The sequence below is a fragment of the Podarcis erhardii genome, assembly GCF_964252035.2.
Source record: "Podarcis erhardii genome assembly, chromosome: 10".
Lineage (NCBI taxonomy): Eukaryota > Metazoa > Chordata > Lepidosauria > Squamata > Lacertidae > Podarcis > Podarcis erhardii.
The window spans coordinates 71,472,994-71,500,981 of NC_138500.1; the positions used below are offsets into that span (position 1 = coordinate 71,472,994).

Here is a 27,988-nt window from a genome sequence, read left to right on the forward strand (position 1 = left end):
TCCAATGAAGTAAAAAGGCCGTTCAGCAAGGACAGAATGGTACCCAGAAATGATCTGCTTCAAGACTGAGCCAGAAGAGACAGTGATAGAACACCACGTGCTGTTACCTAAAAAAATTCCAATATATCATCGATAATCTATAGTCCATCCTGGAAAATGATACTTGCCTCTCCCAAGTCCAGGGTGGTAGACCTGTCCTTGCTTGCAGAGAGCTCCCTAATCTATAATGGATGCTCAACAGCAACAACCAAATATACACAGGGACCAGACCCTGCAAGAAACCCAGATGCGCCAGTACCATCACATCAAAGGTTCATTCACTAGCTCATCCCGGACCTGCCAGCAATACCTTTTTGCATTACAATTAGATAAATGAACAAGAATGGATACAAATTTGACAGGAGGAAAGGTTCTGATGGCCTCTCCCACAGTCCAGGTACACATTGGCAGAGGGGAGGGGGGTCTTGCCGAGGCACAAACTCTAGTTCCACTCCTCAACTGCAATCCACCTAGACACTTGAATTTTCCATCTCATAATAGATCAAGTTTAAATGCTTGTGCTTGGGTCTTACTTTCCATCTCTGATTACTCTTTATCCATGAACTTGTAGAGGGGTACAACAAATCTTAAGGGGGGGGACAACCTAAGGGGCAGATAACCCCCCACAAAACCCCCCATAAGTACTAAACGGGATGTTGAGAAAATGAATGTGTGTGTTTCTGAGAGACAGAATAGAATGGAGAGGCTGGAAAATGAAGACAGAGACACATTGTTATATATAAAGGGTAGAAAGAACCTTCTGGTGAAGGGTGGGTAATAAATCTAATACCATGACCACCACCTGGGTTGGTATTCAGTGAGTCATTCTATACAACAGGACAGAGGGAGATGGTGGAATTGTGGATTGTACCACTTCAGAAGGCAGGTGGGAGATGGTTGCAGTCCTGCTTCGCTGCAGAGAAAATGCTCCATGTGTAGTATATTAGCACATTGGAAAGTTACAAGAAACTTGGGTTTGGGAATGGATGGTTTATTCTGTTCCTGGTCTGTGTTGCTTAAATCCATTTTCTCTCAATGTGTTTAAATCCATTTTCTTTCAAAATTTGCCTTTCTAAACATATGTTTTCTTAAAACGTGCATTTAAAAATGCATTTTGATTTTTTTGGAAGTGAGGATTGCACCTCAGTATAAGGAAAAGTACAAAATCTAACAGGGAGCTACATTCTAGTCTACACATTAGTCCAGGAGGTAAAGATCTGGAATTTCCAAAGACTGAGTTTATCAAGCCCCCACCCCACACCTTCCAGGTTTTATAATAGAGTTACAGATAGAGGGCCCCTGTATATTTCTCTTGGCTCACTGAAAGCAGTAGCAAAGAAAAGGCACAACTGTGTGCTTTTACAGATGAAGGTTGAATCAATTGCCAAAATGTGCCAATCATAATCTCTTAGGATTTTGTGTCTATAAAAGCAGCAGACATCGATTGGGAGAGAGCTGTATACTGAACATGTTAGACCTTACCACTCTGCAATTAGCTTTAAAACAGATCTAATAAATGACATTTTTGCAGACATCTGTAGAATTAAATAGGCAACTGCAAAAGAAAGGACTCCTGAGAAATCCATAACACTATTTGTAGCTTTTTGTCTTTCTGAAGTGTTGTAACATCAAACTGGAAGGAGATTTTGGCAGCTTTGGTCATGCTGCTAGTGTGCCACTATGAGCTAAGCCATGGTTTGGCTTAGTGTGTCATCCAAACCAAGGTTCATGGTTTGTCTCATCCAAACCTTGGTTGTTGCTTGTAGTTTTCCCAGGTTTAAATGACCTGCTAAACCAAACCATGGTTAGTTCACAATCACCACCATTGGTAGGTTCCATCCGGTTCACTTTGTGCATCTGTTCTGAGCAGCCATGAGCAACTGTAGCAAGCAAAGCATCAAAGCTATGAACATATGTTTCAAATTGGGAAAAATCTGAATTCTGATGTCTAAGCAAGCGCAGGGCAGTGCAACAGGGTAGTGCAACAATGGGCCACATCTGTAGGTCTAGAAAGGACTTAAATGTCTTTAAGGACACCAAAGGCAAAGTACATCGTGGCATAATCTTATGGCAACCAAAAATGACTGCCTGATACAGACATATCAACACAAGGCAGAGATATTTGGCAACTCAAAATATATAGTGATGGAGAATTGAGCCGTACTCACAGGGGGGATTTATCCAGATGGAATTCCTCTAGAAACACAACAGAAATTGGAGGAAGCTATCCACATGTGATAACTGCACTCAGGTTGTATTTTTATTTTTTTAAGTGTGTGTATAATAGCAAAATAGCAGGGGAATAATGTACTCCATTGCAATGTGTATTTATTTATATTTGAATTTTAGATTCCTTTTGTTAAGGGGCTGTAGAACCCAAAATGCTGCAGCAGTTTTGGGACAGTGGGGCTTGAGTAGGCATTTTCTACAGTGCCCCAGACAGTGGACTGTCCTTCCCTCCAAGATGTGTCTGGTCTCATCATGGTATACCTTTTGATGTCAGCTCAAGACACAGATTTTTTCACAGGGCTTTGAGGGGTGGGGGTGGGGGATGGTATGTGATGTAATTGCACTGAGTGATGCGTAACCCAAACACAGAGTGAAAGGTGAGCTATAAATGCCTCTATGTAAATACATAAAACAAATCATGGCATTTTTGAAAAGAAAACTAGTTATCCACAACAGTGCTACACTAAGTGGGGCTCTTTGGGCCAGTGTCAGTCCACAACCTGGTACCTAGAACATTGAGGGGAACAAAATGCTGACCCACCACATCAGAGTTGTTGATCTACAATACCTTTGGTTAGTTCCCTCTTGTTCCTATTATATAGTTGAAAGGGACTCTGCTTGCTGACCCTTCAGTGCCTCTGTGGCTTAGAAGAAGGTTCAGTTAACATTAAGCAGTCTCTCTCTCTCTCTCTCTCTCTCTCTCTCTCTCTCTCTCTCTCTCTCTCTGTGTGTGTGTGTGTGTGTGTTTGCTGGTGGGACTACTGTCTTACCCCACCCTCACTTCTCCATAATACACTTCTCCTTCCCAGCCTTCCTAAAAATCCTTCAGAAATGTGGCCTGGAACAAGATACAAGCCCGGAGAGATTGTAGCAGGCTTATTAGTAATATAAAAGTATATTTGGTTAAATAAAATAAAAGAAACATAGCTGTTGAGCATGACAGGAAGTGGATATTTTTGATAAGGAACTGCCATTTTATATAGGTTTTTTTTTTTTTTTTTTAACCAAGAGAGACCTAGTATAATTCTACTTTTACCCTGTGCACATGTTTTAATTAAAAAGCTGGCTTTTCAGAAAAAGAAAAAGTGCTTAACCAGCATGCATCCGGTAATTACACACAGGCAGATGTGGATTAGCCGCCGAGGCTATTTACATTTCCATTGTATTCTACATACAGCGGCATGATCTATTTAAATGAAAGCATTTAACTTTTTTTTTCCAGGAAAGGAAGTACAAAATAAATTATGAGAATCTAAAGGCTTTGATTATTTGCTGATGTGGTAAACATGAAAGAGCGGAGCTTAAAACTGCAAGGATAGCACTAAGAAGGGAATCCATAAAATGAATACTGAGTACAAAAAGCAGGCAGGTTTCTCTTTCGGGACCAGATGCTGTGCGAAGAACTGGTCTTAGGAGCTTGCACTGTGCCAAAGCGAAACGTATAATAAACATAAATAATGAATCCTTTCTCATCGAGACCACATGAAATAAGAACAGCCCTACTCACTGCAGAAGGTTTCTCTCTCGGTAGGTAAAATAAGCCACTCTGTTCTTGGCTTTGCGTATGGAAGCCCTTTATCATAATAAAAAACCTGGAGCCAGTGAACTGCATGACAGGGCATCAGTGGATTTGAAGAGCATAGTGAAAATTGTCTTCCACACTTACTCTGCTATTTGGGAACAGTGAAATATATTACTGCATGTGGAGAAACCCTTGCAAACACACAAAATTGGGTTTTTAAATGTAAAGAGGTCAACATTTATAATACATTTGTGCTTCTGAGGAGGCTGTATTTTACTTCTCCACACGAAGCTTCACATTTATCTAGGTAATGGCTCCCAGAAGCGGGGAAGTAGCTCTGCAAGCTTCTCAGCAGCCTAAAAGCTTAGCTATATGACAAAGTATGAGGTAACTACAAAGCAGCCACTGTTGCTGCCCAGGAAGACTGGCAGGGAGCCATGTGTCATCAGCCGATGAATATCTTTGACTGCCTTCTTAACTGTGCTGCCCCACAATTCCGAACTCCCCTAAAAAATGGCTCCATGGGAAGGGAAAACAAGAAGCGGGGATAAGTGAACTGTTTTTATAAAGGGAGACAGGAAGGGATACTAATCCCACCACTTCAAAACACATCTACCTTTACCTGAATTTTTTGACCATATTTATGATGAAAACAGGTCCGTTATTGTAAAGGCCATGAAGCTTAAAATATATGGCCTTAAACGAGCAATTTGTCAGTGGTTAAGACTCTGAACGAAGTCTGTGCCTCTGAGGGCAGAATGAGACGTTCCTGTTTGTCTGGCAGCCAGAGCCTGCCAAACACTGGGTGCAGCTGCAGCTGAAGCCAGAAAAAGCACTGTGGCACATCAGCTAAAGCAAATCTACCAGAATGAGATGCCTAACCAAAAGGCATACATTCACTTTTTGCTTAGTAATTCAGTTCTGCGACTTTAGCGATTTCTTTACAGTATTGATATTGTGTCTTACAGTCATTGTACCTACAGCTACCCAATAATAAATTGTGGGCTCTGGAAAACTGGGGTTGCGTCATGCTTGCTACGGATTTTTGTTTTTAAATAGCGAAGTCATTTCCATGAAGGAAATTATGTGAATCATTCTGGGTATGATCCTAAATGTGCATTAATAATAATAATAATAATAATAATAATAATAATAATAATAAATTTTATTTATATCCTGCCCTCCCCAGCCGAAGCCGGGCTCAGGGCGGCTAACAACAATCAAACAATCAAACAATCAAATAATCAAACAGTCTAAAAACATTTCATTATAAAAATTAATTAAAATCAAATTGATGGCAACTGTTAAGCAAAATTCTGTGCAGGTTGCCAGAGGAGGGAGTCAGGCTGCGCCCTGACCAAAGGCCTGGTGGAACAACTCTGTCTTGCAGGCCCTGCAGGGCCCAAGTCTCTTGTGACAGAGCGTTCCACCAGATTGGAGGTGCAGCCGAGAAAGCCCTGGCTCTAGTTGAGGCCAGCCTAACCTCTCTGTGGCCTGGGACCTTCAGGGTGTTTTTATTTGCAGACCGTAGGTTCCTCTGTGGAGCATACCAGGAGAGGTGGTCCCGTAGGTACGAGGGTCCTAGGCCGTATAGGGCTTTAAAGGTTAAAACCAGCACCTTAAACCTGATCCTGTACTCCACCGGGAGCCAGTGCAGCTGGTATAGTACCGGATGAATGTGATCTCGCAGCGAAGACCCCATAAGGAGTCTCGCCGCGGCATTCTGCACCCGCTGGAGTTTCTGAGTCAGTCTCAAGGGCAGCCCCACGTAGAGTGAGTTACAATAATCCAGTCTGGAGGTGACCATCGTGTGGATCACAGTGGCTAGGTCAGGGCGAGAGAGATAAGGGGCCAACTGCTTAGCTTGGCGGAGATGAAAAAATGCCGCCTTTGTTATAGCTGCAATCTGCGCCTCCATGGAGAGGGAGGTATCGAAGATTACACCCAAACTCTTAACGGACGGTGCTGGCACTAATTGCACCCCCGCAAGAGATGGGAGTTGCCCCCTCAATCCCATATCGTCCCGCCCCAGCCAGAGGACCTCTGTCTTCGAAGGATTTAACTTCAACTGGCTCCCACGTAACCATCCAGTTAAGCTTCCAGACATCTGGTCAGTGTGTCTGGGGCCAAGTCAGGATGGCCATCCATCAACAGATAGAGTTGGGTGTCATCAGCATACTGGTGGCAACCCAGCCCAAAACTCCGGACAAGCTGGGCGAGGGGGCGCATAAAGATGTTGAAAAGCATCAGGGAGAGAATCGCACCCTGAGGCACTCCACACACCAAGGAGTGGCACGATGACAAATCCCCCCCAAACGCCACCCTCTGTCCCCGACCAGAGAGAAACGAGCGCAGCCATTGAAAGACTGTGACCTGGATCCCCACGTCGGCAAGGCGGTGGTCCAGGAGTTCATGATCGACCATGTCGAAGGCTGCTGACAGGTCTAGAAGAATCAGCAGCCCCGACCCACCTCGATCCAGCTGCCTGCGGATATCATCTGTTAGGGCGACCAGAGCCGTCTCGGTCCCATGACCAGCGCGGAAGCCGGACTGGAATGGACCCAGAGCCGATGTTTCATCCAGAAACCTGCCAAGCTGTTCAGCAACCACACTCTCAATCACCTTACCCAGGAATGGAAGATTCGAAACCGGGCGGTAATTGGATAGATCTAAGGGATCTAATGATGTTTTCTTTAAGAGCGGGCGCACCACTGCCTCCTTCAGTTCCCCTGGGAATATCCCGGTGCCAAGGGACAAATTGATGATATCCCCCAGGGGGTCCCGCACCTCGTCTGGACATGCTCTAATCAGCCAAGACGGGCACGGGTCAAGAGGACAGGTGGTGGGCTTTCCAGCTCGGAGGAGTCTGTCCACATCGGCTGGGGATATCCAGTCAAAGTGGTCCAATACTGGACCCGAGGACAGTCGAGGGGCCTCCAGTTCCTTTATTGTATCCAAATTGGCAGGGAGGTCATGGCGGAGCAACAGGACCTTCTCCGCAAAAAAGCTCGCAAATGCCTCACAGCTGTGTGTCAGATTGTTATTTAAATTTGGCTGTCCTTCAATTAATCCCATGTACATGCTGCTATTTATATTTATGTGGGATTAACGTCACATCCAGGATGACTGTGTTGTGTGAAATTAGAGAAGGGTGAGATGAACTCAGGGAGCATGGATTTATCAATGGACATCAGTCATGATAGCTAAAGGGCAATAGCAGATGGCACAGTTGTACACTCCTGTTCTGACCTCCCTCTGGCTGAGTCACTGCTGCATACTAGGATGGAGAGGTTGGCATGGGGCAAATGCGCCAGCAGAGCAGCTCCAGTGTCCTGTCAGTGCTTCTGCAGTGAGCTGACCTTGCCACTGCCTAAATCCCTCCTCTTCAGCCTGGTATGCAGCAGTGACTTAGCCAGGTGTTGGTCAGGTGAGCAGTGCAGCCCCTGTTGGAAAATTCCATTCCACCTTTAGTTGAAGACATGGAACTGTTGCATGTCACATGTCTGTTTACATACCAGCACAGCTTGCTGGGAACTCCAGTTGTGTGTATAGCTTTTGCTTTTCTCTCTGTCTCTCAAGAAGACCAAGAGAGAGACGACATGTTTCTTTGTACTGATTTATGATTAATAAATCCGTGGTTGTAGTATGCTTCCAAAAGCCTCACACCTATTCTGTGTGCGCAGTTCGCTCTGCTGATATAGTGTGCCCTGGCTTTGAAGCCTGGATCGCTGATTTACGACAGATCAGAGTTCAATGGGTCTTCGCAGTGGGACGGCTGGAAGAAGACGACCCAGCTGGGGCTAGCCAGCTGGCCTTGCGACCCTCTGCATGCCAACAGCCCCATCATGCCGTCTGCTATAGCTAAATGGAACTTCAGTGTGAAGAGGTAGCTAACTGCTGAATATCAGATGCCACAGACAAACAGACAAAGGCGCTGTCCTCTATTGGAAAGAGAAACTTGATTAGCTGTGAGAAACCTGAATGAGACAGTTAAAACGGGGATATCTGACTAGCTGCATCTTGGTCTGATCCAACAAGAGAGTCACACTCAGAGTACATCCTCTGAAATCAATAGAGTTAGCTTAACCATGACTAATTATATTTATTTCAGTGGGTCTACACAGACTTAGGATGCGTGTGACGCTGTGGTCTATACCATTGAGTCTCTTGGGCTTGCCAATTGGAAAGTGGGCAGTTTGAATCTCCACGATGGAGTGAGCACCCGTTGCTCTGTGCCAGCTCCTGGCAACTTTGCAGTTTGAAAGCACGCCAGTGCAAGTAGATAAATAGGTACTGCTGTGGCGGGAAGGTAAATGGCATTTCTGTGTGCTCTGCTTTCCATCACGGTGTTCCATTGCACCAGAATTGGTTTAGTCATGCTGACCACATGACCCAGAAAAGCTGTCTGTGGACAAATGCCGGCTCCCTCGGCCTGAAAGCAAGATGAGCGCTGCAACCGCATAGTCACCTTTGACTGGACTTAACTGTCCAGGGGTCCTTTACCTTTTTACACAGGTCCAGCGCCGAGGGCCTTCTGGCGGTTCCCTCATTACGAGAAGCAAAGCTACAGGGAACCAGGCAGAGGGCCTTCTCGGTAGTGGCACCCGCCTTGTGGAACGCCCTCCCATCAGATGTCAAAGCGATAAATAACTACCTGACATTCAGAAGACATCTTAAGGCAGCCCTGTTCAGGGAAGTTTTTAATCTGTGATATTTTAGTGTATTTCTGGTTTTTATGGAAGCCGCCCAGAGTGGCTGGGGAAACCCAGCCAGATGGGCGGGGTACAAATAATAAATTATTATTATTATTATTATTATTATTATTATTATTATTATTATTATTATATTAGCTGCATACTACCTTATGTTCTTAAAAGCAATTCCAACTTGTTTAGCTGTAGTAAAACATGTGCAAAGAGCACAAAACATCCCTAGGCAAAACTTCCAGTGATATGCTTTCATATTACTTTAAGCCTTTTAGAATTTCAAGGCACAGATTTTAATTTTTCTATTAAAATAAAAAGGGTTATGGGACGTGTGTTTCTTGGTCACTTCAAATATAGCTTATTTATCTGTAAGATGAAAAACTAGTTTAAGAATTGGTACTACCTGGCTGAAAAAATGAGGGAGGCTTTAGAGAATGTGAGGAACAGCTAAGTCAGGTGTACATGGTCTCATACACCAAAAAAATGTAAAAGATTAAAAGCTATCTCCATTAAAAAAGAAATTGCCTATGTTAACATTAGACAATTTCTTTTGATATCCCATCTCCTAAATTAAGGAACAGAAGGGCTGCCTAATTCAAACACAAAAATATATGAGGTGTTCATTCGTCTAATGGCATGTGAATAAAACTGCATTATATCTGACTGAAGTGCATGTACGCACATGGGGAAATGTTCAGGATTTAGGACTGCACTGCACTGCTTTATTTAATGTTCCAAGAAATAGCATGACACTGAAATCTGAAATACATTTATCTGGCAGTTCTGATTTTCCAACTGAATGACGCTTCTGCAATTCTGAATGTAATGTTGATCCAACATTTCTGTTTATTTAGTTTTTCTTTATCCTAGCCTCTCTGAAGCATGAGTGAACATGAAAACGGTTTTTGCACTTCAGCATCTGCTAGACTGGCCCAATACTTGAAATGTCTTGGATTGCAAAGGGAAAGCTCTCAACACTATGACAATGAAATGGAGGGGTGGAATTGGAACAAGAATTGGGTTTCAACTTCCTGTGAAGCCATGAAGACCTTTGGGTGGACTTTGGCCAATCACCCAACCACCCAACTCCATGAGTTCTTTGATGGAAGGACAAGATACAAATGTAGAGCTAAAACAGTAATATATAAAAATAGTTATATTGTCTTAGTAATAGATCTGACTAAGCTCTAATGATCAAGGCATAAAGGTCCATGGCTACCATCAGAAGTGGAACTATTTGCTCTTCATGAAGCCAAAAGATGCAGCTGAAGATTAGCTGCTAAAGTGTCTCCAGCTCACTCTCTCCTGAAGAATATCCCCATGGAGACTACAATCTGACAGGCTCTCACATCAATACTTCCTCATTCCTGAGAGGATTCCTGAGATTCACCTGCATGCAATGACAACCACTTAGCAAGAGCTGTTCTTTCCACCCAGGCTCTCTGAAGAGTCTTCATAGTCCTTTATCAGGAGCTCTGCCCCCTGCACAACTCCCTTTCTTGTTTTAGCCCAAGTTTACTAATCTCATCTTTCTGTAGTGATCTGACCAGCATTAGGATCAAGCAGCTTCATCCACACCATCTGATGCAACCTGTTAACAACTTTCAAACTTCTCTAACACCACCACTCAGGCTCTTTGTTGCACTTCCCTCAGAAGGAAAAAGGACCCAGAGCTCCATTATAATGTCACAGACGTGTTGCTGTTGTCTTTTTGAGTCCTAACTATATAACTAGATATTACTAGATATTGCTTATTAAATTGTGAGACACTCCAGGCCTGTGATTTTATAATACTCCATGAACATATAATAGATTATATGTTTCCCGTTATTTGCTTTCAACCTTTTTATCTCTTAAATTATTTATTTGTATCATGTGTTGTTTCCTTTTTGTAGACCCCCTCATGGGAGGAATCCTAAACACTTTCCTATACCTTTATGGTGATTATTAACTGATATGTGGCTTTCTTTTTTTAATGCTAACAGCAGCAGTTATTTCAATGGCCACGACAAATGTCTATAAGTTTGTATCAGATGAGAGCAAACAAAAGTGCCCATATTTAATTAGAAGGCAGGCAATTTACTTCTTAGGATAAGAGCAATACAAGAGTTCAGGTCTTCAGCGAGAGAAGTTGTGTAGAAGTTTGGAATGGTGCCTGTGAAATGCTTCCATATACTCAGAGATAAGCTTAGCATTTGGTTAATGTTAAGTTAGCTGCAAGAATGACTTATATTTGATATGCATGAGCTTGATAAATAGATTCTGTGCCCTCACAGCATCTTGAAGAGTTATGGTCACGACTAAGGTATACCAAAGTCATCCTGTCTGTCATTGACAAATATGTAATACTAGCAGCAGCAGCAGCAGCACTACTTAAGAAGGAACTGCTCAATCCTTTGGGCATCTAAACATCAGGCCCAAGCACAAAATTATACAGATGTGTCTTCTTAAACAAGTGAGCCATACAATCATGAAGCCAGGAGGAGATCAAAAGAAACCCCTGCCAAAAGTCTCCACCTAACAGCTCTAGCCTGGATAGCTCAGCTGGACAGAGGGTGCTGCTGGCAACACCAAGGTTGCAGGTTCAATCCCCATGTGGGGCAGCAGCATATGCCTACATTTCAGGGGTTGGACTAGATGATCCTCAGGGTCCCTTCCAACTCTACAATTCTATGATCCCATCGATCAACCTACAGAATCAAAACCACACACTAGTCAATATGCTGCAGTAAGGTTTCTGTGGAACAAGATTCCCCAGGGCCATTCAAGACATTTTGTTCCCTGAGGCAAAGGAGAAGATGCCTTCCAACATTTAAGATGCCACCCATTTCCATATTCAGAAAATGAATTTCCCTTCAGCACTGGTAATGGTCCCTCAAGCCAGGTATGAGCATACCAGCATGGAAATAATATGAAGTGTCAGAACAAAGAAATCATTCTAGACTCCAAATCTGGAGTTTCACAGTTTTATCCCTCGTATGAAACAAATAAGTGGCAGCAACCTGGTTCCAACACCAGCCTCTCTTTCTATGGGTCAGATGCAAGCTTGCTCTCAAGTCTCAGAGTTTTCTAGCCCAGAGGGTGATAAAATTATGGTAGGGCTTTGGGAAAGGCAACAGATTTGTCTTGATGTTGAAACTCTGAGCTTTTAAGGCAGTTCAGGTGTTGCTGCAGCTGGCCAGCCCCGTTAAATAGCATGATGCCGGGAATGGAAACATACAGAAGACTGCAGCAAATGCCTCTCACCACAACGCAAGTAAAACTGCAAGATTTGTGCTTGCCGTGGCAGTTATCTGCTGTGACCTTCCATGGGTCACCATTTCAGATGTTAGTTTATACATAGAAAAACAATCAGCAGATATTTTAATATAGAACATCAGTGCGTGTTCTTCACTACATATGCTACAATATGGGTGTAAATGTGTTGAGCTGGTCTCTGAGCTCTTTCTCTTTCTCTCTAAATACATCAATATCTATATAATCTACAGCCCAAGCTTCTTTTTATCTGCAAACCAGAACTCTGATTTCTTTTTCTTAACAACTTCCAACTCTCTTCACCCTCTTCCTGACAAAAAGGGATTCTCAGTTGTGCCGGGGAACTACACTGAACAGGGCTATTCATAGAGTCAACATGCTTCCTGTTTAGCATTCCACTTGTGAGGGGTTCCATGAGAAATCTTGTAGCTCATACATTAAAGGAGAATAAACCTTCATGCAATTGGTCATGACAAAGCAGCACACTGTCCCTCTTCCCATCCATAATAGTATCCTTCCATTCTCAGAGCCCTGACTATTTTTAAAAACACTTAGGCTGCAAACCTGTGGCCTTTTACCTAGGAATAAGTCCCACTACTAAACTAACTAAATGAAACTTACTTCAGAGTAGACACAAATCTGTCACCCTCCTGCATTTCCTGACACATTACCTTTAACAGTAGCGTATGATTGACAGCATAGGTATAACTGGGCAAGTTTACAAAAATTGACAGTCCAGGTTCATAATTTCAGGAGGTGAAGGTTGCGTTGTATTGGAAATGTAGGTCGTTTTCATACTGTCAGTATTTTGTAAGAGGGTTTCAAGTGCATACCAGTAAATTTAGGTTTGCTCAATTGGCGTGGATAAAAGTGTTTTGTTGCCCTAGCAAAACAAATCCACTTTTAAAAAGAAACAGATTTTTTTCCGGTTAGGAAAGTGATGAGGAAATGAAAAGTGTGGTGTGAATGGGTGATTAATGGGAATACATAGCAAATCAGGTTGGATGCTCACTGTCGTATAACCTCCTTGCAAACCACTAAGAACAAATGCTCAATAATCTAACCTCCGTGTAACCTTTCTGCAAGAAAGACTGGATAAAAGCTCAGTAAACAGGTCATCCACAGGAACCCCTAAGCTTTGTACTGGAACAAAAAAGGTACAAAACTGATATAAAACTAAAAGAGTGCTAATGCAGACATAGATGTATATGCTATCACAAGTAAATATGTCAGATGTCTGAGGATCCAAACAACACTACACACACACACACACACACACACACACACACACACACTGAGAGCTGTATTATAAGAGAAGTTCTTCTTAATAAAGCCACGAGCAGAATAAAGTTAAGGATGAAAATTCTGATGGGAGAAATTCCTTTCTACCATGTGAATCTAGCTATCTTGATAAATTGGAAAAGACATGTAATCTAATATGCTGATATCCACACTTGCCATTTAATTTACTCCACAAATTATTTCTGTATCTACTGAGAAATCAAGAGCAAAATAAATTAGTAAATTGCTCATAATGCTTATTTCAAGGGCTATTTATATGGCAATATAATACATCATGGCAGGATAATATATCACATATGCAAAGAATATTAGCATTTGAGTAGGTTTAGCTTGCCGTATTTATAGCATTTTGTACCAATGACCTCAAATATCTATAGAGGTCTGCAGGGCATATAAGTTATCTCAAAGATTAGAGCACTCTGAAATTTCCAAAAACTCTTAGGAGAACCTACGTGATAGATGGTATAATGGTTCTAGGGGTTGCTCGTGCGTAAATCAGCGCCACACCTGGCTGGGTTGCCTGAGTGAACCCTTTCTGTCTGGACAGCCACTCACCCGTGGCTGTCTCAATCGCTGGCAGAATCCGTCAGTGGGCGTTTCTTGAACTTCTTCCAGCAAAGAAGCTCTTTGACGCCTAGTCTCCGCCTACTCTCCCTGCGCGGAAGCCTTCTGCGCAGGGAGGGTGTGGGCAGCGGAGGACCTGTGGTCTCCCCGCTGGTCTCCGGTGAGGAGTCATGGAGCCTCCTCGCCGATTCCCCCATCTGCCCCCCTTCTCCACTGGTGCTACGCTGATTTCCTTCCCCAGCAGATGGGCTGCTTCTCTCCCTCCCGGGACGCTCTCCGTAATCCCTCTGGAGCCCTCCCTCTCCCTCTGGCTCCGATAGCAGTTCCCTGACAGATGGGTTGACTGTTCATGTAATGGAAGAGGGTCTTTTACTCCCATCTTTCCTCAACTGCCAGCCTGGGCAATCCAGCCATGCAAGAGACTGTCAAGTAGACTGATGTCCCACTTCCCTTATGAGCCTTTTAACCCCAAGTGGAAGTGAATCCTGATGGTCAATATGAGAGGAACTAGAAAGAGCCCCCAACTTGCTTGCCTCTCCCCATGGCAGCTTGCTTTTCTCAGCCAAAGCCCATTGAACATCATGTGTTACATGAATGAAAAAAGCGGGACAGGGACAGAAGAGGAAGAATGTAGCTTCTAGAAAATAATGAAGTGAACATCTTACTTCAAGTCTATCTATCCTGTTTTAGAAACAGGCTTCTGTTCACCTCATGTGTAACGTAGCAGTGTTGATGATCAAACAAAAGGAGAAGAACACACTCGGAGCAACTGTCCAACTTTAAGGGCTTGACCCAAGTGGGCCTTGATTGAAAGGTGGCAATAGAATGAGTGCCATGTTGCCCAGTATCTAGACTAGAGGATGAAACAAGTAATGTGGCAACAGGACAGGGAGGCAGGGTTGCCAAGCTGTAAGAGAGCAGTCTTTCCTCAGCATATGCATTGGGAACTTGGTGGTACAAACACAATTCCTCCACTCATATGTGATGGAGGATGGAAGAGACTGGGTGATCTTAAAGTGACATATGACATGCCCATGTTACAGTTTATACCAACAAAAACCAAGATCTATAACCTCACAGTCTGAGACAGTCATGATATTTCCATACTACTAACATAGGAAATGTGCTTGTTAGTACAAATTAGCTGCAAATCTCAAAAGAAGAAAACTTATTTATGTAGAGCTATATATAATTCAGGCACCATAATTACACCCCACTGAAGTGGCTGAGCTCTGCTCCATTGCTGGCCACAGAAACCACTAAACTTTGCCCAGGGCTCGTTGCTGTGGCACCAAACCATGACTTGGCTTGGCAGGAATGAAGTTACAGACTGTGAGGGAAAGCGAAAACGTGAGTTTGAAATGATAGCCAAATACAGTGGTGCCTCGCAAGACGAAATTAATCCGTTCCGTGAGGCTCTTCGTATAGCGTTTTTTCCGTCTTGTGAAGCAAGCCCATTGACAGCTTAGCGGATTAGCGCTATTAGTGGTTTAGCGGCTTTTAGCGGATCAGCTGATAAGCGGCTTATCAGCGGATCAGCTAATAAGCGGCTTAGGGCTTAGGAAAAGGGGGGGGAGGGAAAAACCCCCGCAGGAACTCGCAAGACATTTTCATCTTGCGAAGCAAGCCCATAGGGAAATTCGTTTTGCGAAGCGCCTCCAAAACGGAAAACCCTTTCGTCTCGCGGGTTTTCCGTCTTGCGAGGCGTTCGTCTTGCAGGGCACCACTGTAGGCTGAGTGCACCAAGTCCTCATAAGTTCAGGTAACACTTTTCAAGAGAATGAAAAAAAAGTTTCACTACACTGTAGTTATCTTACATTCTGTAGTTATCTTACAAATATGACCACTGGGAGGAGCATAGAGAGGAAAAACGCCATGGTGTCTCTGTAACAGCAAAACTGGGTGCCTTCATCTCAGTGGTGTGTGGTCATTGGACTAGGGAACTAGTCTAGTGCCCTAAATGTTCCCCTGGTGCCTTCTTCCCAAAGCCCTGAAAACTTCTGCCCAGCTTAGGGAGGTGCGATGCTCACGCATGTGGCACCCCCCCCCATCGTCCTCACTAACTGGCGCCTCTTGCCCTAACTGTAGCCCTACCAAATAAAATAAAAATAAATCACCACACACCACTGCTCCAGCTGCAATAAAGCATGCCTCTCTTGTATCGGTCTCCACAGCCACAGGTGTATCTTGAGAAAGGTGGTTGCCAACAACAAGTGCAATTATTATTATTATTATTATTATTATTATTATTATTATTATTAGTGGAGGTCCACATACTTTCAACTTAGAGACTTGCAATTGGTTTAAAGATAGAAGTCTGCCTACTTGATAAAAAGTATATGCTGGAGAAGTAAAAATGCAGTACCATTAAATTGAAACCAAAGATGGAATGCTGAAATGATACATTTTCAAAAGACAGTTCTAGGTTATTAATCTTTATACATCATTACGAAGTCTCATTTGCTTGTCATTTGGTTATACAAGACCACCAGATCTTTTCACCCTCCTGATACCTCATGTAGTGAAACAATACACATAATTTGTCAATAGTGAATCAACTGGGAAATTAAATTGTGACAACTACCATTTCCAATTTGGAGATTTTTGTCATCCTGTGCAAACAGAAAACCAAAGAGATGTCAGCTATGCTTTTCATTAGAGTCCCCCCCCCCCCCCGCAACTGCCTCATAAGAGCTCACAGGGCTATGGTCTTCCAGGCTTTCTTGCAGCGGGGGCTGAAATCATGACAGCTTGGAAGGGCTATAAAACGTCCCGTCTGCAGCATGCCAGGCCCAGTTAAGGCTAGACAGCTGCATGGTTGGTGCTATGAAGAAGATAAGAAATAAATGAACAAGCTCCATATCATGTTATGTTTTGTAGGATCTCACAGAAGGGGTCTAAAATGGCCTATCACACTGAAAGATGGTACGGGTTGATTCTCCCATGTAGATGACACCACAATAACGCCACTTTACAGTGGTACCTCTAGTTGCGGACACGATCCGTTCCGGGGTGCCGTTTGCACCCCGAAAAGTCCGCAACTAGAGTGGTGGTTCTGTGCATATGTGAAGCGTGCAGAATGCTTCTGTGCGTGTGGCAAAACCTGGATGTATACACTTCCGGGGTTGCCGCATTCGCAAGCTGAAAAGACACAACATGAACCTAACGCAACACGAGGTATGACTGTATTTAAAAAATGAAGATGAAATTGCATTCTCTGCCATCACTTCAGAAACTGTGAAAACAGCCTGGTTTTCTGGTTGGAAGGATTTCTGACTAGGGATAGACAAATATTTCAATTTCAGTTTCTCGTTTTTCCAATCTTGACTTCAGTTTTCCGCATTTCCATAACAGTTTGAGGATTATTTTATTTTAAGTTCTCGTGAAAATTCATCAGCACTTTAGTGAAAATTTGTCCTAGTATATACATTTTTTGCATGTGCATGTAATTATGCTTAATGTATATATTTTTAGAGGCCAAATTCCCCTAATAGAATGCATTTATGTTAGTATCACTAATATGTATCACTAATATGTGCCTTCCAGTAGCACCTTAAAGACCAACTAAGTTAGTTCTTGGTATGAGCTTTCGTGTGCATGCACACTTCTTCAGATACACACGAAAGCTCATACCTAGAACTAACTTAGTTGGTCTTTAAGGTGCTACTGGAAGGAATTTTTTTATTTTGTTTTGACTATGGCAGACCAACACGGCTACCTATCTGTAACTGGTAATATGTGCCTGTCATCCAGACTTTACCCTAACACATGCATTTATGTGCCCATTACTTTGCTACATTACAAAATTTTTAAAAGTGCAAATTCCAAGGATGGCTGGGTTCCAGTTTTCATATGATTTTGGAAAGTGAAAATTAAGCAAATTCACCTCTAAATGCAAACTGAAATTAATTTCTTCCCCATTGCAGTTGGTCTGGAAGCTTCAGCTAGTGCAGAATTCAGCAGGTAGTATGCTGAGTTGAGCACCTAGTTATAGATATATTTTACATGTCTTAAAATAACTACACTAGCTACCCGTTAGCTATCTAGCAAGGTGTTGTTATTGACTAACAAGATTTTGTTACTGACCAATACAGCCTTAAACAACTTGGGACCAGGATATCTGACCAGTCACATTCTCCTGCAGAGACCCAGAAGATCCCTACAAACTTCAGAGGAGGCTCAGCTGGCCCCTTGTCATCTTGTGATATCCTGAAAGTGGGCCTTCTCAGTAGGGACCCTCTGGAACACCCTTCCTCATGAAATTTGGAAGGCAGCCCCTGTGGCAGGCTTTAAACTTCTTCTGAAAACGTACTTGTTTCATCAGGTTTTCCCCGCCTCTTGATTATCTGATCACACTGATCGGTTTTTCTGTGTTGATGCTTTTCTTAACATTTACTGGACTTTTAAAAACTGCATTTTTATATTATGCATTTACCTTTGGCTTGTCATCTTATTACTGTAATTTTATGGGTTTGGTTATTTTAAATGGTATATAAGTCACAAAAATAAACAAGCCATTCCTTCCTTAGAACAAGCTCTGATCAAAAGAATGAGGATAAACGTCTGTTTCCCCCCAGTATTGCAAGAAAGATCAAAACACTCTATGGACCATGTCTGATCTGAATCATCACCAACCATGCTTTTTTTAACACACATAATCAAGTAAAAACACACACTGCTTCTCCAGAATGTTAACACACAGAGGAAATGATTACAAGAAATATGTATCCCCAGCCAGTACAGGCCAGAAGGTGAATAATGTCTATTATTAGATCTTAACACCAATTGACTACTTTGTGTGTTGCATGATTTATCAGAAAGAAAGTGCAACTATCAAGAAAAATGTTTAGGGCCATTCTCAGAGTTTTAAACAAAGCATAAGAGGGTTCGTTATTTAAGATGAGGATTATTTTTTTTAAAAAAATGTTCAGTTCTACCAACTCTGTAAATATTATTCCAGCACAATGAATCAACTATTAATAACATTCTTACTTTGTTTATCACACAAAATACGACGACACAAGAAGAAGACATCACTTTATATGTGCAGAAACACATTAAGCAATCTACAACAATAGTCTAGGTCCTGTAATCTAGGGAACTGATATATTCCTTTATATTGTGGTATTTATTTATTTATATTATAAATAAATAAATAAATAAATATTATAGAAACACGTTCCACAATTTCATTTTAAAAAATCTCACCCAAAAGCTGCTTATAACAATCACATATATACAATAAAAAACATGTAAGAATTTAAAATCACGAAGTATCAGCTACTGTAACTACTACAGAAGATGTTTTCTTAATGGTCTGCCTAAGTCCAGTGGTGTAGAAATGTCTTCAAGCAACTATTTGAAGGTTAAAACCGAAGGAGCCTGTTGAATATCTGTAAGAAGAGCATTCAACAGGGCTGGCCACTGACACTAAAGCAGGGGTCAGCAACCTTTTGCAGCCGTGGGCCGGTCCACTGTCCCTCAGATCATGTGGTGGGCTGGACTATATTTTGGAAAAAAAATATGAACGAATTCCCATGCCCCACAAATAACCCAGAGATGCATTTCAAATAAAAGGACACATTCTACTCATGTAAAAACATGCTGATTCCTGGACCATCCGCGGGCCGGATTGAGAAGGCGATTGGGCCGCATCCGGCCCCCGGGCCTTAGGTTGCCTACCCCTGCACTAAACACTCTGTTTCGTGTCAATCTCAAACAAGCCTCACCAGCTCTGGGATTGACCAAAAGATGCTCCTAAACATGGGAAAGGTAAGGTAAGGTAAAGGACCCCTGGACGGTTAAGTCCAGCCAAAGGCAACTATTGGGTTGCGGCGCTTATTTCGCTTCAGGCCGAGGGAGCCGGTGTTTGTCCACAGACAGTTTTCCGAGTCATGGGGCCAGCAGGACTAAACTGCTTCTGGCGCAATGGAACACCGTGACATGATGTTAGTGGTCAAACTGGGATATAAGGTTTCATGTAAGTATCTAAGGTACAATGGATCTAAGTTGTCTGGAGCTTTCTCAATGAATACAAGAATTTCAAACCTGGCTTGGTAGCAAATGGGTGGACAGAACGGATGCTGGTGGCCATGTTCCCTCATCAGCAGACTACCCTCTGCATTCTGCACCAGCTGGAACTCCCAGAGCAGCAACATAGAATGCACTGCAATAATCCAGCCTCAAGGCTACCAATGCATTGACTACCATGGCCAGGCTACTCTTGTCTCGGAAAGCGTGTTCTCCTTCAAGGAGAGCACGTGTCATGGTGGAGTCTAGCAGGACACTCCCTTTTGGTTGCTGGGCAGGACCGTTTGGATGGCCATGACTGATTGGGCTATTTTGGGTTGTTGGAGAGATTTTGATGTTACCATTTGTGGGTTGGCCCGAAGGTTATATATTCTTTGCACGCAGCGTGGTGCGTTCTCTTTTGCTGCGTGCATCAGATTGCCCACCCACCCCACCCTCAATTTAGGGCTGTTGCCTTTGACCTTGCTATGCCTGTCATGGGGCCGTCTGCTTTTGGGGCAGGGGCCTGGTAGGAATTTTGTCCATTTGGCTGATTGGCTGGTGCCATTTGGTTTTTGCCTACTGCGTAGCAAATCGTCACAACTTGTAAGGTTGCGGTTAGGCATTGGTTAAAATTTGGTTGGATGGAGGGGTAAGGGTTGGCTGTGCCTGCCCCTCCGATGCTGCTGCTGCAAAGGAATGCCGTTAAAGGAATCCAGGGGCTTGCCATCTTTTCGTCCGAATCCCTGGAATGGGGCTAGGGCCGGCAAGCCCCGGGAAGCATGCGGGGAGAGGTGAGGGCCTGTGGCTCAGCTCCATTTCTCCCCAATATTGTTTTCTCTTACTGGCTTCCGTTGGTGTCCGGAAATCAGTTCTGTCCCGGGGCGGGAACAGATAGTCTTAACCAATGCCTAAGCAACCACTCACATTATATATTTTAATAAAGTTGTGGCCAAAATTATGCCAAAAACCTTAAACAAAAATTCTGTGTGAATTGTGATTTATTTAGGGGCTGGCTTGGGGACCTCAACACACAACAGCTGTAGCTGGCAAACCAGGTAAAGCTAGGAAAAGGCACTCCTGGCCACAGAGGAGGCCATGCCAAATGTAGCTGGTGCAGTAGCACAGCCGACTGATCACAGTGAAGGCCAGAGACATTTTGTGATACTTGCCTGATCTATGTTTGGTGCTGGGGCTAGTGGGGCAGAAAAGAGAGTCTAAAACACACAGTGAGACAGACAAAAGTGAGTTATGTTCTGGCTGGTGTGTTGTTGTTTTTTAATAAACAGAAATGTCTTTGTTGGCAAGTCAAATCTCCTAGTCCTCCTGCCACCTTAACTGGTCCACTAGGGAAATGTTTATGTGACACTCTGGCCTTGACTAGGCAATAGCCATTGCAAGTTCCCAAGACTTCCACTTGCCTCCTTGCACCTGCTCAAGGCCTTTGAGCCTGGTCCCAGAAACTGATGTGCGCACAGAACTGTTCTAGAATTGAGTTGTAATAAAGATCATCAGAGTGCCCACAGGCTCAATAAACAACTGGGGTGAAAGCAGCAATTAGAATAAGAACGGAATCAAAGTATATCAGACAGAAAGATAGAAAGTAGAAGTCTATACCGAAGAACAACTGAATAGCATAGCAATGGAATAATGTAGAGACGTGAACAAATGAAGGCAACTTTTCATGGAGAAAAGGTGAAGATAAGGGGGAAAGATAAGGGAAAATGGCAATGGAACAATGGAAATAAACAGGCAATGTTATTTTAGTGGCTGTAAGTAATACTTGCCTCCAGGAGCACACATATTGATGGAACACTGAAGCTTTTATTTGAAGATTAGCTTTCTTCCTGCAAATTTAAACTCTTCTAGATAGGTCCCAAACCAATGCCCATTTTATGATATTTTGCTCTTTATTCATATCCCATTATTTTTCATCACAAACCAAGAAAGTCCTGAGCTCTGCAATATTTGAAATCTTATTTGAAACTGTGGCTTATCTAAGGTTTTCAACAGCATGCAGAAAATATAGAGATCTGCCTAGCTCAGAAAGGAAGGCGGGGGGAGGGGGGAAGCTCAGAAGAAAATGCAATAAAACTGAAGCCTCAAGAGGATTTGAATTCAATAACTCTGAAATACAAGAAAATACCTTATCCAGAGATTTTGTTTAACATAAAGGGGAATATACAGGTATTATCTTGGCACTGGAGAAAGCTCAGATTGAATGAAAGTGATAGAATTACTGTGAAGTAAAACAGAAATATTAATTTTTAAAAAGATGAACACCAGGGCTATAAAGTCCCTTGTTCCTGCAAGGTCATCTTAATATGAGTTGAGACCAGGTTTTAGTGAGTAACTTCATTTGAGGAATATAAGAATATGAATTTCTCAAAAAATCTGATGTTACGATTGTCCATTGTATGATCATAATGGCTGTAAATGGTTGTCATAGGAATCTCTCTACAAATACAACAGTGAAAAAAAAGAAAGGAAGGACTTAAGGTGGTTTACACAAGAGCTACTTTTACACAGCATATTCATGTGTAGTAGATATGACAAAGGGTGCCATGAAAAATCAGAAACAACAAGACTCTGTTATGTTAGTCTCATAATATCAAATGTTTCTGAAGTTATGGGTGTGCTTGGTAGAGTCTTAAACACAATCAAATCTCCAAATATATTTTAGGCAACACACGACTGCATTTCACTATGTGCTCTAGGAAAGGACACAGACCCATTTTGCATTAATTCCATTGCAACACAGTGCCTATATATGCTCATATTTTTTCTCACTTTGAAGCAGCATCCTCTTTTTCAGATCTTGCCCCATCCTGCTGTAACAGTTTGCTTATGTGAGTGAAAAGTCCATGTATAACATAAATCTCTGCTTGTAGATACAAGCCTTATGATATCATTATGATATTATGCTGAGCAGTTTGAAACTTGTCTGCTTTTATATCCAGTTTACTTCTGTTCCATGTTCAGAATTCAGAGTCCCGAAACAACAAGATAACAATATCCAGTATACAACAGAAACAAAGATACAGATCTGCGAGACACCATCAGATAACAGTTCCCCATAAATCACGAAGGCTAGGGAATATGTAAAGCCAACAATCTGGAGCACTCTTAGTAATGAAACAGCAAAGCTGGTGTGGAAAACTAGATTCAGGGAAAATATCTGGTGACCGTGAACTCAGAAGGAAGTAGAAGTGGAACAAATGCAATTGGTCCACAGGCACAGTGACCTCTTTCCATGTTATCTTCAAGACTCAATTTCAAGTACAGTCGTACCTTGGATCTGAAACGCCTCTTCCCTTCACATATCAAACAGCATTAAGCTGTGACCTAGCAAAGCATAAATGCACAACCTTCGCATGACTGAATATAGAAGTGGAAATACGTCCAAGTGCCATTTGAAATCTGGCACTCTTGTGGCTTGCTGGACTATGACCTCTAGATATTATTACTGAAAGTGTAAAATAAACACACATCTGTTAAATAAAGTTGCTACCTCCCAAATACACTTATTCCCCAAGAAAGCAAGAATGAATTGATCCATTTTCAACCTCTTGCTTGATCAAAACATAGTGCTCTCTCGCCTGTCTGAATTTGAAGTTAGCCAGTCCTACAGACCAAATAAACAGAAGAGGGGCAATCACTCTGTAGGAATGTCTGAACAGAGAAAGAACAATCTGACTGGTTGCTCTCTGTGTGTAAAGGTCTAGTGTACACACAGGCCACCGATAGCAATTGGAAAATAACAATGGGTGCTAAGTTTAAGCCATCCTCCTCTAAATTAAGGAAAGCCTCCGACTTACCTGTTTCCATTTTGGCATCCTGTGCTGCAGGCCCATCAGGAATGACACTCTTCACCTGGAGAAACTCATCGGGCTCATCCCCACCAATGATGGTAAATCCAAAGCCCATATTGCTTTTTTTAAGAGTGGTGCTGAGGAAAGTCCCTTTCAGTTGTGAGGCATCACGGGTGAAGAGCGGTTTTTCTACATCAGTCAACATAAAGAGAAAACAAACAATGTTTTGGCCGTGCTGTAAACAAAACGACTGGGTCCCCAGAGTGCAGCAGAAGCAACAGCAGGCAACAGGGTGGCAGTTTTGGAAAATAAAAGCAAAATAAAAGTGCAAGCATTCCCAGTGAAACAAAAGCATTACTGAGTTATCTTCTACTGAAGGTAAAAACCAGCAAAGGCAGGGTTTCCTTATCTAAAGTGTCTTAGAGTGCAACCCTATGCACACGACTAATTGGAATTAAGTCCTATTCAATACAATAAGACTTAGTCCCAAGTGAGTGAGTACAAGGTTGTAGTTGTTTGTTTGTTGCAAGTTGTAAAAGAAAAGTTAGTCATTCTATTTTTAAAATTTATTGAAGTAGCTTTGTAAGATAATTCCAAATAGCAGTGGAATTTGCTTATTTAGGCACAGTGTGTGTGTGTGTGTGTGTGTGTGTGTGTGTGTGTGTGTGTGTACACAAGCATACACATTATGTGAGCAAGCAGGGTTTTAGTATTAGATAGAGAACAGTTACAACTTGTGAGACGGTTCTGTGACCTTGACATAAACTTTCAGTGTGATTCTGTGTAAAGTGTGACAAAGACCAGCAGGCAAAATAAATGGCCTCACCTGACATCCAGTGCCTCTGTTCTGTGCTTTATTGTGTAAGAAAAGGTATGGGGAAAGGTGAAAAGGGTGGGTTTTTTTCCCTTTATAAAAAATGCAGCTCGCTACTTGTTTTACAAAAGTGCCGCCTGGGTAAATAGCAGCACTTGAACATACCATAAAGCCTGTACACTCCAGCAATGTCCCGCCGATACAGAGACAGGTCACTCACACTGCGAGACCTCTGAGGCGCTGGGCACGGGTGAACAAGTTTGGGCCTAGGTAATGTTGATGAGGAGCTTTCTACTGTTATAAAGGAGAAGAAGCCTCATTCTTTGGCTACAAGCTTAGGTAAAAAATAATAATCTCTATACCCATATATAGATGGTTAACCAGCATGTTTCCGCATCACCAAGATATTTAATCTCATAACTTCCCAACAAGCAGGGCTCTAAAGCCATCGTTCTCCAAATGTGAGGAACAGCTCCCTAAGAAGGTGCCGCCAGCTTCAATGGGAGGTAAAGTTGCTCTAACAGAACACTGTCCAGGTTGACCGTACATCACTGGGCCCAAAGAAAGATGACATTAAATGCTTGAATGCAGTTAATGTGTTTGGTTTCCCCCCTTTAACAATAGTAGCTGTGGAGTGGGGAGCGATGAGCCGGATGAGGAACATGGAAAATAGAGTTTGGGCTGCCTTTTCCACCCACTCTAAGATCCTGATGAAAGTCTCCTTTCTTGTGCTATTATCCCCAGAAGGAAAGTTTCCCAGGGTTAATATCAAGCGGTTTTAGTGGGGAAGAGGATTGGCAAGATCATAGTGTGTAGCACCTTCACCAGGCGCTGCAGCTAAACTTGTTAGGGGGGGGCACAGGTATGTTCACTGCATTCACATATTTAATGTCCTGTCCATTTTGGTCCTACAGCTGGACCAGGAGAGACAGTATGAGCTGCTCTGAGCATACTTACTTGTTGAGGTGACAGGGCAGAGGACCCACAAACCACCTCTTTCTTTCTATGGAAAGTTTATTTGTATTTATAACCATCTTACATATCACCCACTCACAAAAATCCCAAGGCAGTGAACAATATACAAATACAATAAAATGTACGGTACATAAAAGCAATACAAAATAATCATAAAATGACTGACTCATCTTGGAAAGAAGAAGAACTTAACAGGCCTGTTGGCATAAGAAAAGAGAATGGCCACTGAATCTTTGCTAGAAGAGTATCTCATAGCATGGGACCAGGAACGCTAAAGGCCTGACTTCTAGTTGAAGCCAGCTGGTGTCTGAAGCATGGGAGATAATGAACAGCAGCTCTGGATGATCTCAGTGATTGAGATCACTGGAATATAAAGGCTCAGGTGTCATTCTGGACCCACATTGTTCAGGGCTTTGTATTTTTCTTTGGGTTCTTGCTTCTTGGACTTTAAAAGCTTCCTATGGTCTCAAATGTGAAACCCCAAAACACTTATATTTATTTGATCTTTCTGTTTCCATGCACAAGAATGAATCCCACTAGCTAAGAAATTTAATTTTTGTTTTGTCTTTTATAGGCTGGCCCATACAGGATCACCCCCCCTCCCCCAGTAAAGTTTACTATGACAAAATGTAAGGCTCCCTGTGGGAGAAGATTCAGTTACAACATGTTTTTGCTGGATTTGTCATCACAGAAAATTTAAGAACACAAGCTGAACTCAAGGGTAACATTTCTTTTTATATTTTCTTCTCAATTGTGGAAAAATAGAGGTTTCATTTCTATATTTATATATCGATCATTTTGCCATAAGAATTGGAAAATTTAGTGGAATTAATTTGGTTTTAAATATGGTGCACTGACATGATACTGTACCTCGGAAACCTTGGGCCGGCATAGGCTTGGTTCCAAGTTCTGCGTTGGTCATGGCACGCTGCTGGAGCTTCCTCTTTGCTTCCAAAACAGGATTTTCAAACTGTGTTCTTCTATTTATGTGGCTGGGGAAAAAAAGGTATGACTGTCAATCCCAGTTAATCCTTTTCCAAATCTGCATTTTGAACAGTGATCATTGGGCTGCACTCTCTCAAGCAAGCAAACCTGAGGCATCACTATAGCGAACAATTTGTCAGGATACATTTAGGTCCTTTAGCAGGAAACTGTTAGGGTTGCTTTGGGAGGGGGGCAAAGTTGTTGGCTGAGCTTTTTTTTTTTTTTTTGTTTACCCATTTTTTTTTTGAGCTTTTCTTGGCCATACATCTGGATTTACCCAGACATTTTTTCTGATTCCCACCCGGATACTGCTTCTGACTGTATGGCAACCCTAGAAATGTAATTTTGAGATGGACCATAGAGTACATGATTTGAATGCAGAAGCTCCCAAGTTCAGCTCCTGGCTGGCACTTCCAGGTAGAACTAAGAAATGCTCTGCCTGAAACCTTGTCTGCAGTGTAGACAAATGCTAATGGACTGACTGGGTATAAAGTCGTGTAACTCAGATTCCTATGAGCCTAAGGAGAATTCTGGAGAATACAAACTGTTATTGGAAATATGATTATTGAAACTGAATGTGGTGTAGTAGAGTGCTGGGCTTGGATGTGGGAAATCCAGGTTCATATGCTGTGAAGGACCATGGTGACCTTCCAGCTTATCATATGCCACTGTGAGACATGAATGTCTCTCTGGACTCCTTGGAGGAAGGACAGGGCACTAAACAAACAAATAAGCAAACCATGCAAAGTCAATGCTACTAATTTTTTAATATGCACAGTCTAATGATACGTGCAAGAACATTAAGAACAGTCGCTTGAGGCTGAAGTGGTCTTGGTGGCACAGAGGGCCTTCTATCAGCTTCAGCCTTTGGCCCAATTGTGCTCCTATCTGGACAGGGACAGTCTAACTTCTGTCTTCTGTGTATCTTCTGTGTTGTACTACTGCAACGTGCTGTACATTGGGCTGCCTCTGGAGTCAAATTGGAAAATGCAGCTGGTGCAGAATCCGGCCTCCCAGTTGTTGACTGGGATAGGGCAGTCTGAACATATAACACTGATGCTAGCTTCCAGGCTCAATAAAAAATGCTGGTTTTGACCTGTAAAGCCTTGTAAGGTTCAGGACCCCGATACCTCATGGACTGTTTTTCGCTCACATGAACCAACCCACAGGTGTTCATCAGTACAGGTGAATGAGATCACATACCAATACCAGAAAAAAAAAGAATAATTAACAGTTTCTTTGAATGGAAACTCTTACTCAGAACCCCAAAAATGGTTGACAATGTACTATTTAAAGAAAGGGAAAAAAATACTTTGAAATGTTTTCTACTTTGAAACATTTGCTATCAGATTTGTATCTGACCACCACCACTGCACAGAACATAATGAATGCTCTTTTTTATCACATCTTTAAATAAATACTCTTTTCCAACGAGGTAGGAATTGTGGTCTGAGGTGTATACAGAGAGGAAGCTAGAAGGCAGTCTAACAAATGTGTCAGTTCAAGCTTTAAAAGTGCAGTCTGGGTAAGTAGGTAGGTGCCAATGAAATCAATGGGATTTACAACACATATATTTACTTGGCTGAAAGTGTTTTTCAGCTAAATGGGACTAACAAATTCCAACTTGATGAGAAAGGCATGCAGAGTGGAAGTTAAGAGTGGCCACTTCTGCATCACCAAAAACAGGGGAAATGCACTACCAAAAAAGAAGACAAGATTTGCATAAATTTTCATATGCATATCTATATGTAAAGATGCAAATTTAGAAACAGAAATA

The 27,988-nt window shown here is 42.4% G+C and overlaps 1 protein-coding gene across 19 annotated transcripts in view; it reads right to left on the reverse strand.

Moving 5' to 3' along the window:
* Positions 1-27,988, reverse strand: part of MAGI2 (membrane associated guanylate kinase, WW and PDZ domain containing 2) — a 618,960-nt gene that overhangs the window by 129,234 nt on the left and 461,738 nt on the right. For 13 of the 19 annotated variants that reach the window (XM_081879061.1, XM_081879063.1, XM_081879060.1 and 10 more), the window contains 3 exons: positions 26,098-26,219; positions 24,418-24,546; positions 23,445-23,627 (listed from right to left, as the gene is read on the reverse strand). In XM_081879061.1, coding sequence (XP_081735187.1) covers positions 23,445-23,627; positions 24,418-24,546; positions 26,098-26,219 — 434 coding nt within the window. The remainder of the gene's footprint in view (positions 1-23,444; positions 23,628-24,417; positions 24,547-26,097; positions 26,220-27,988) is intronic. The other 6 variants (XM_081879066.1, XM_081879049.1, XM_081879050.1 and 3 more) reach the window with 2 other exon arrangements.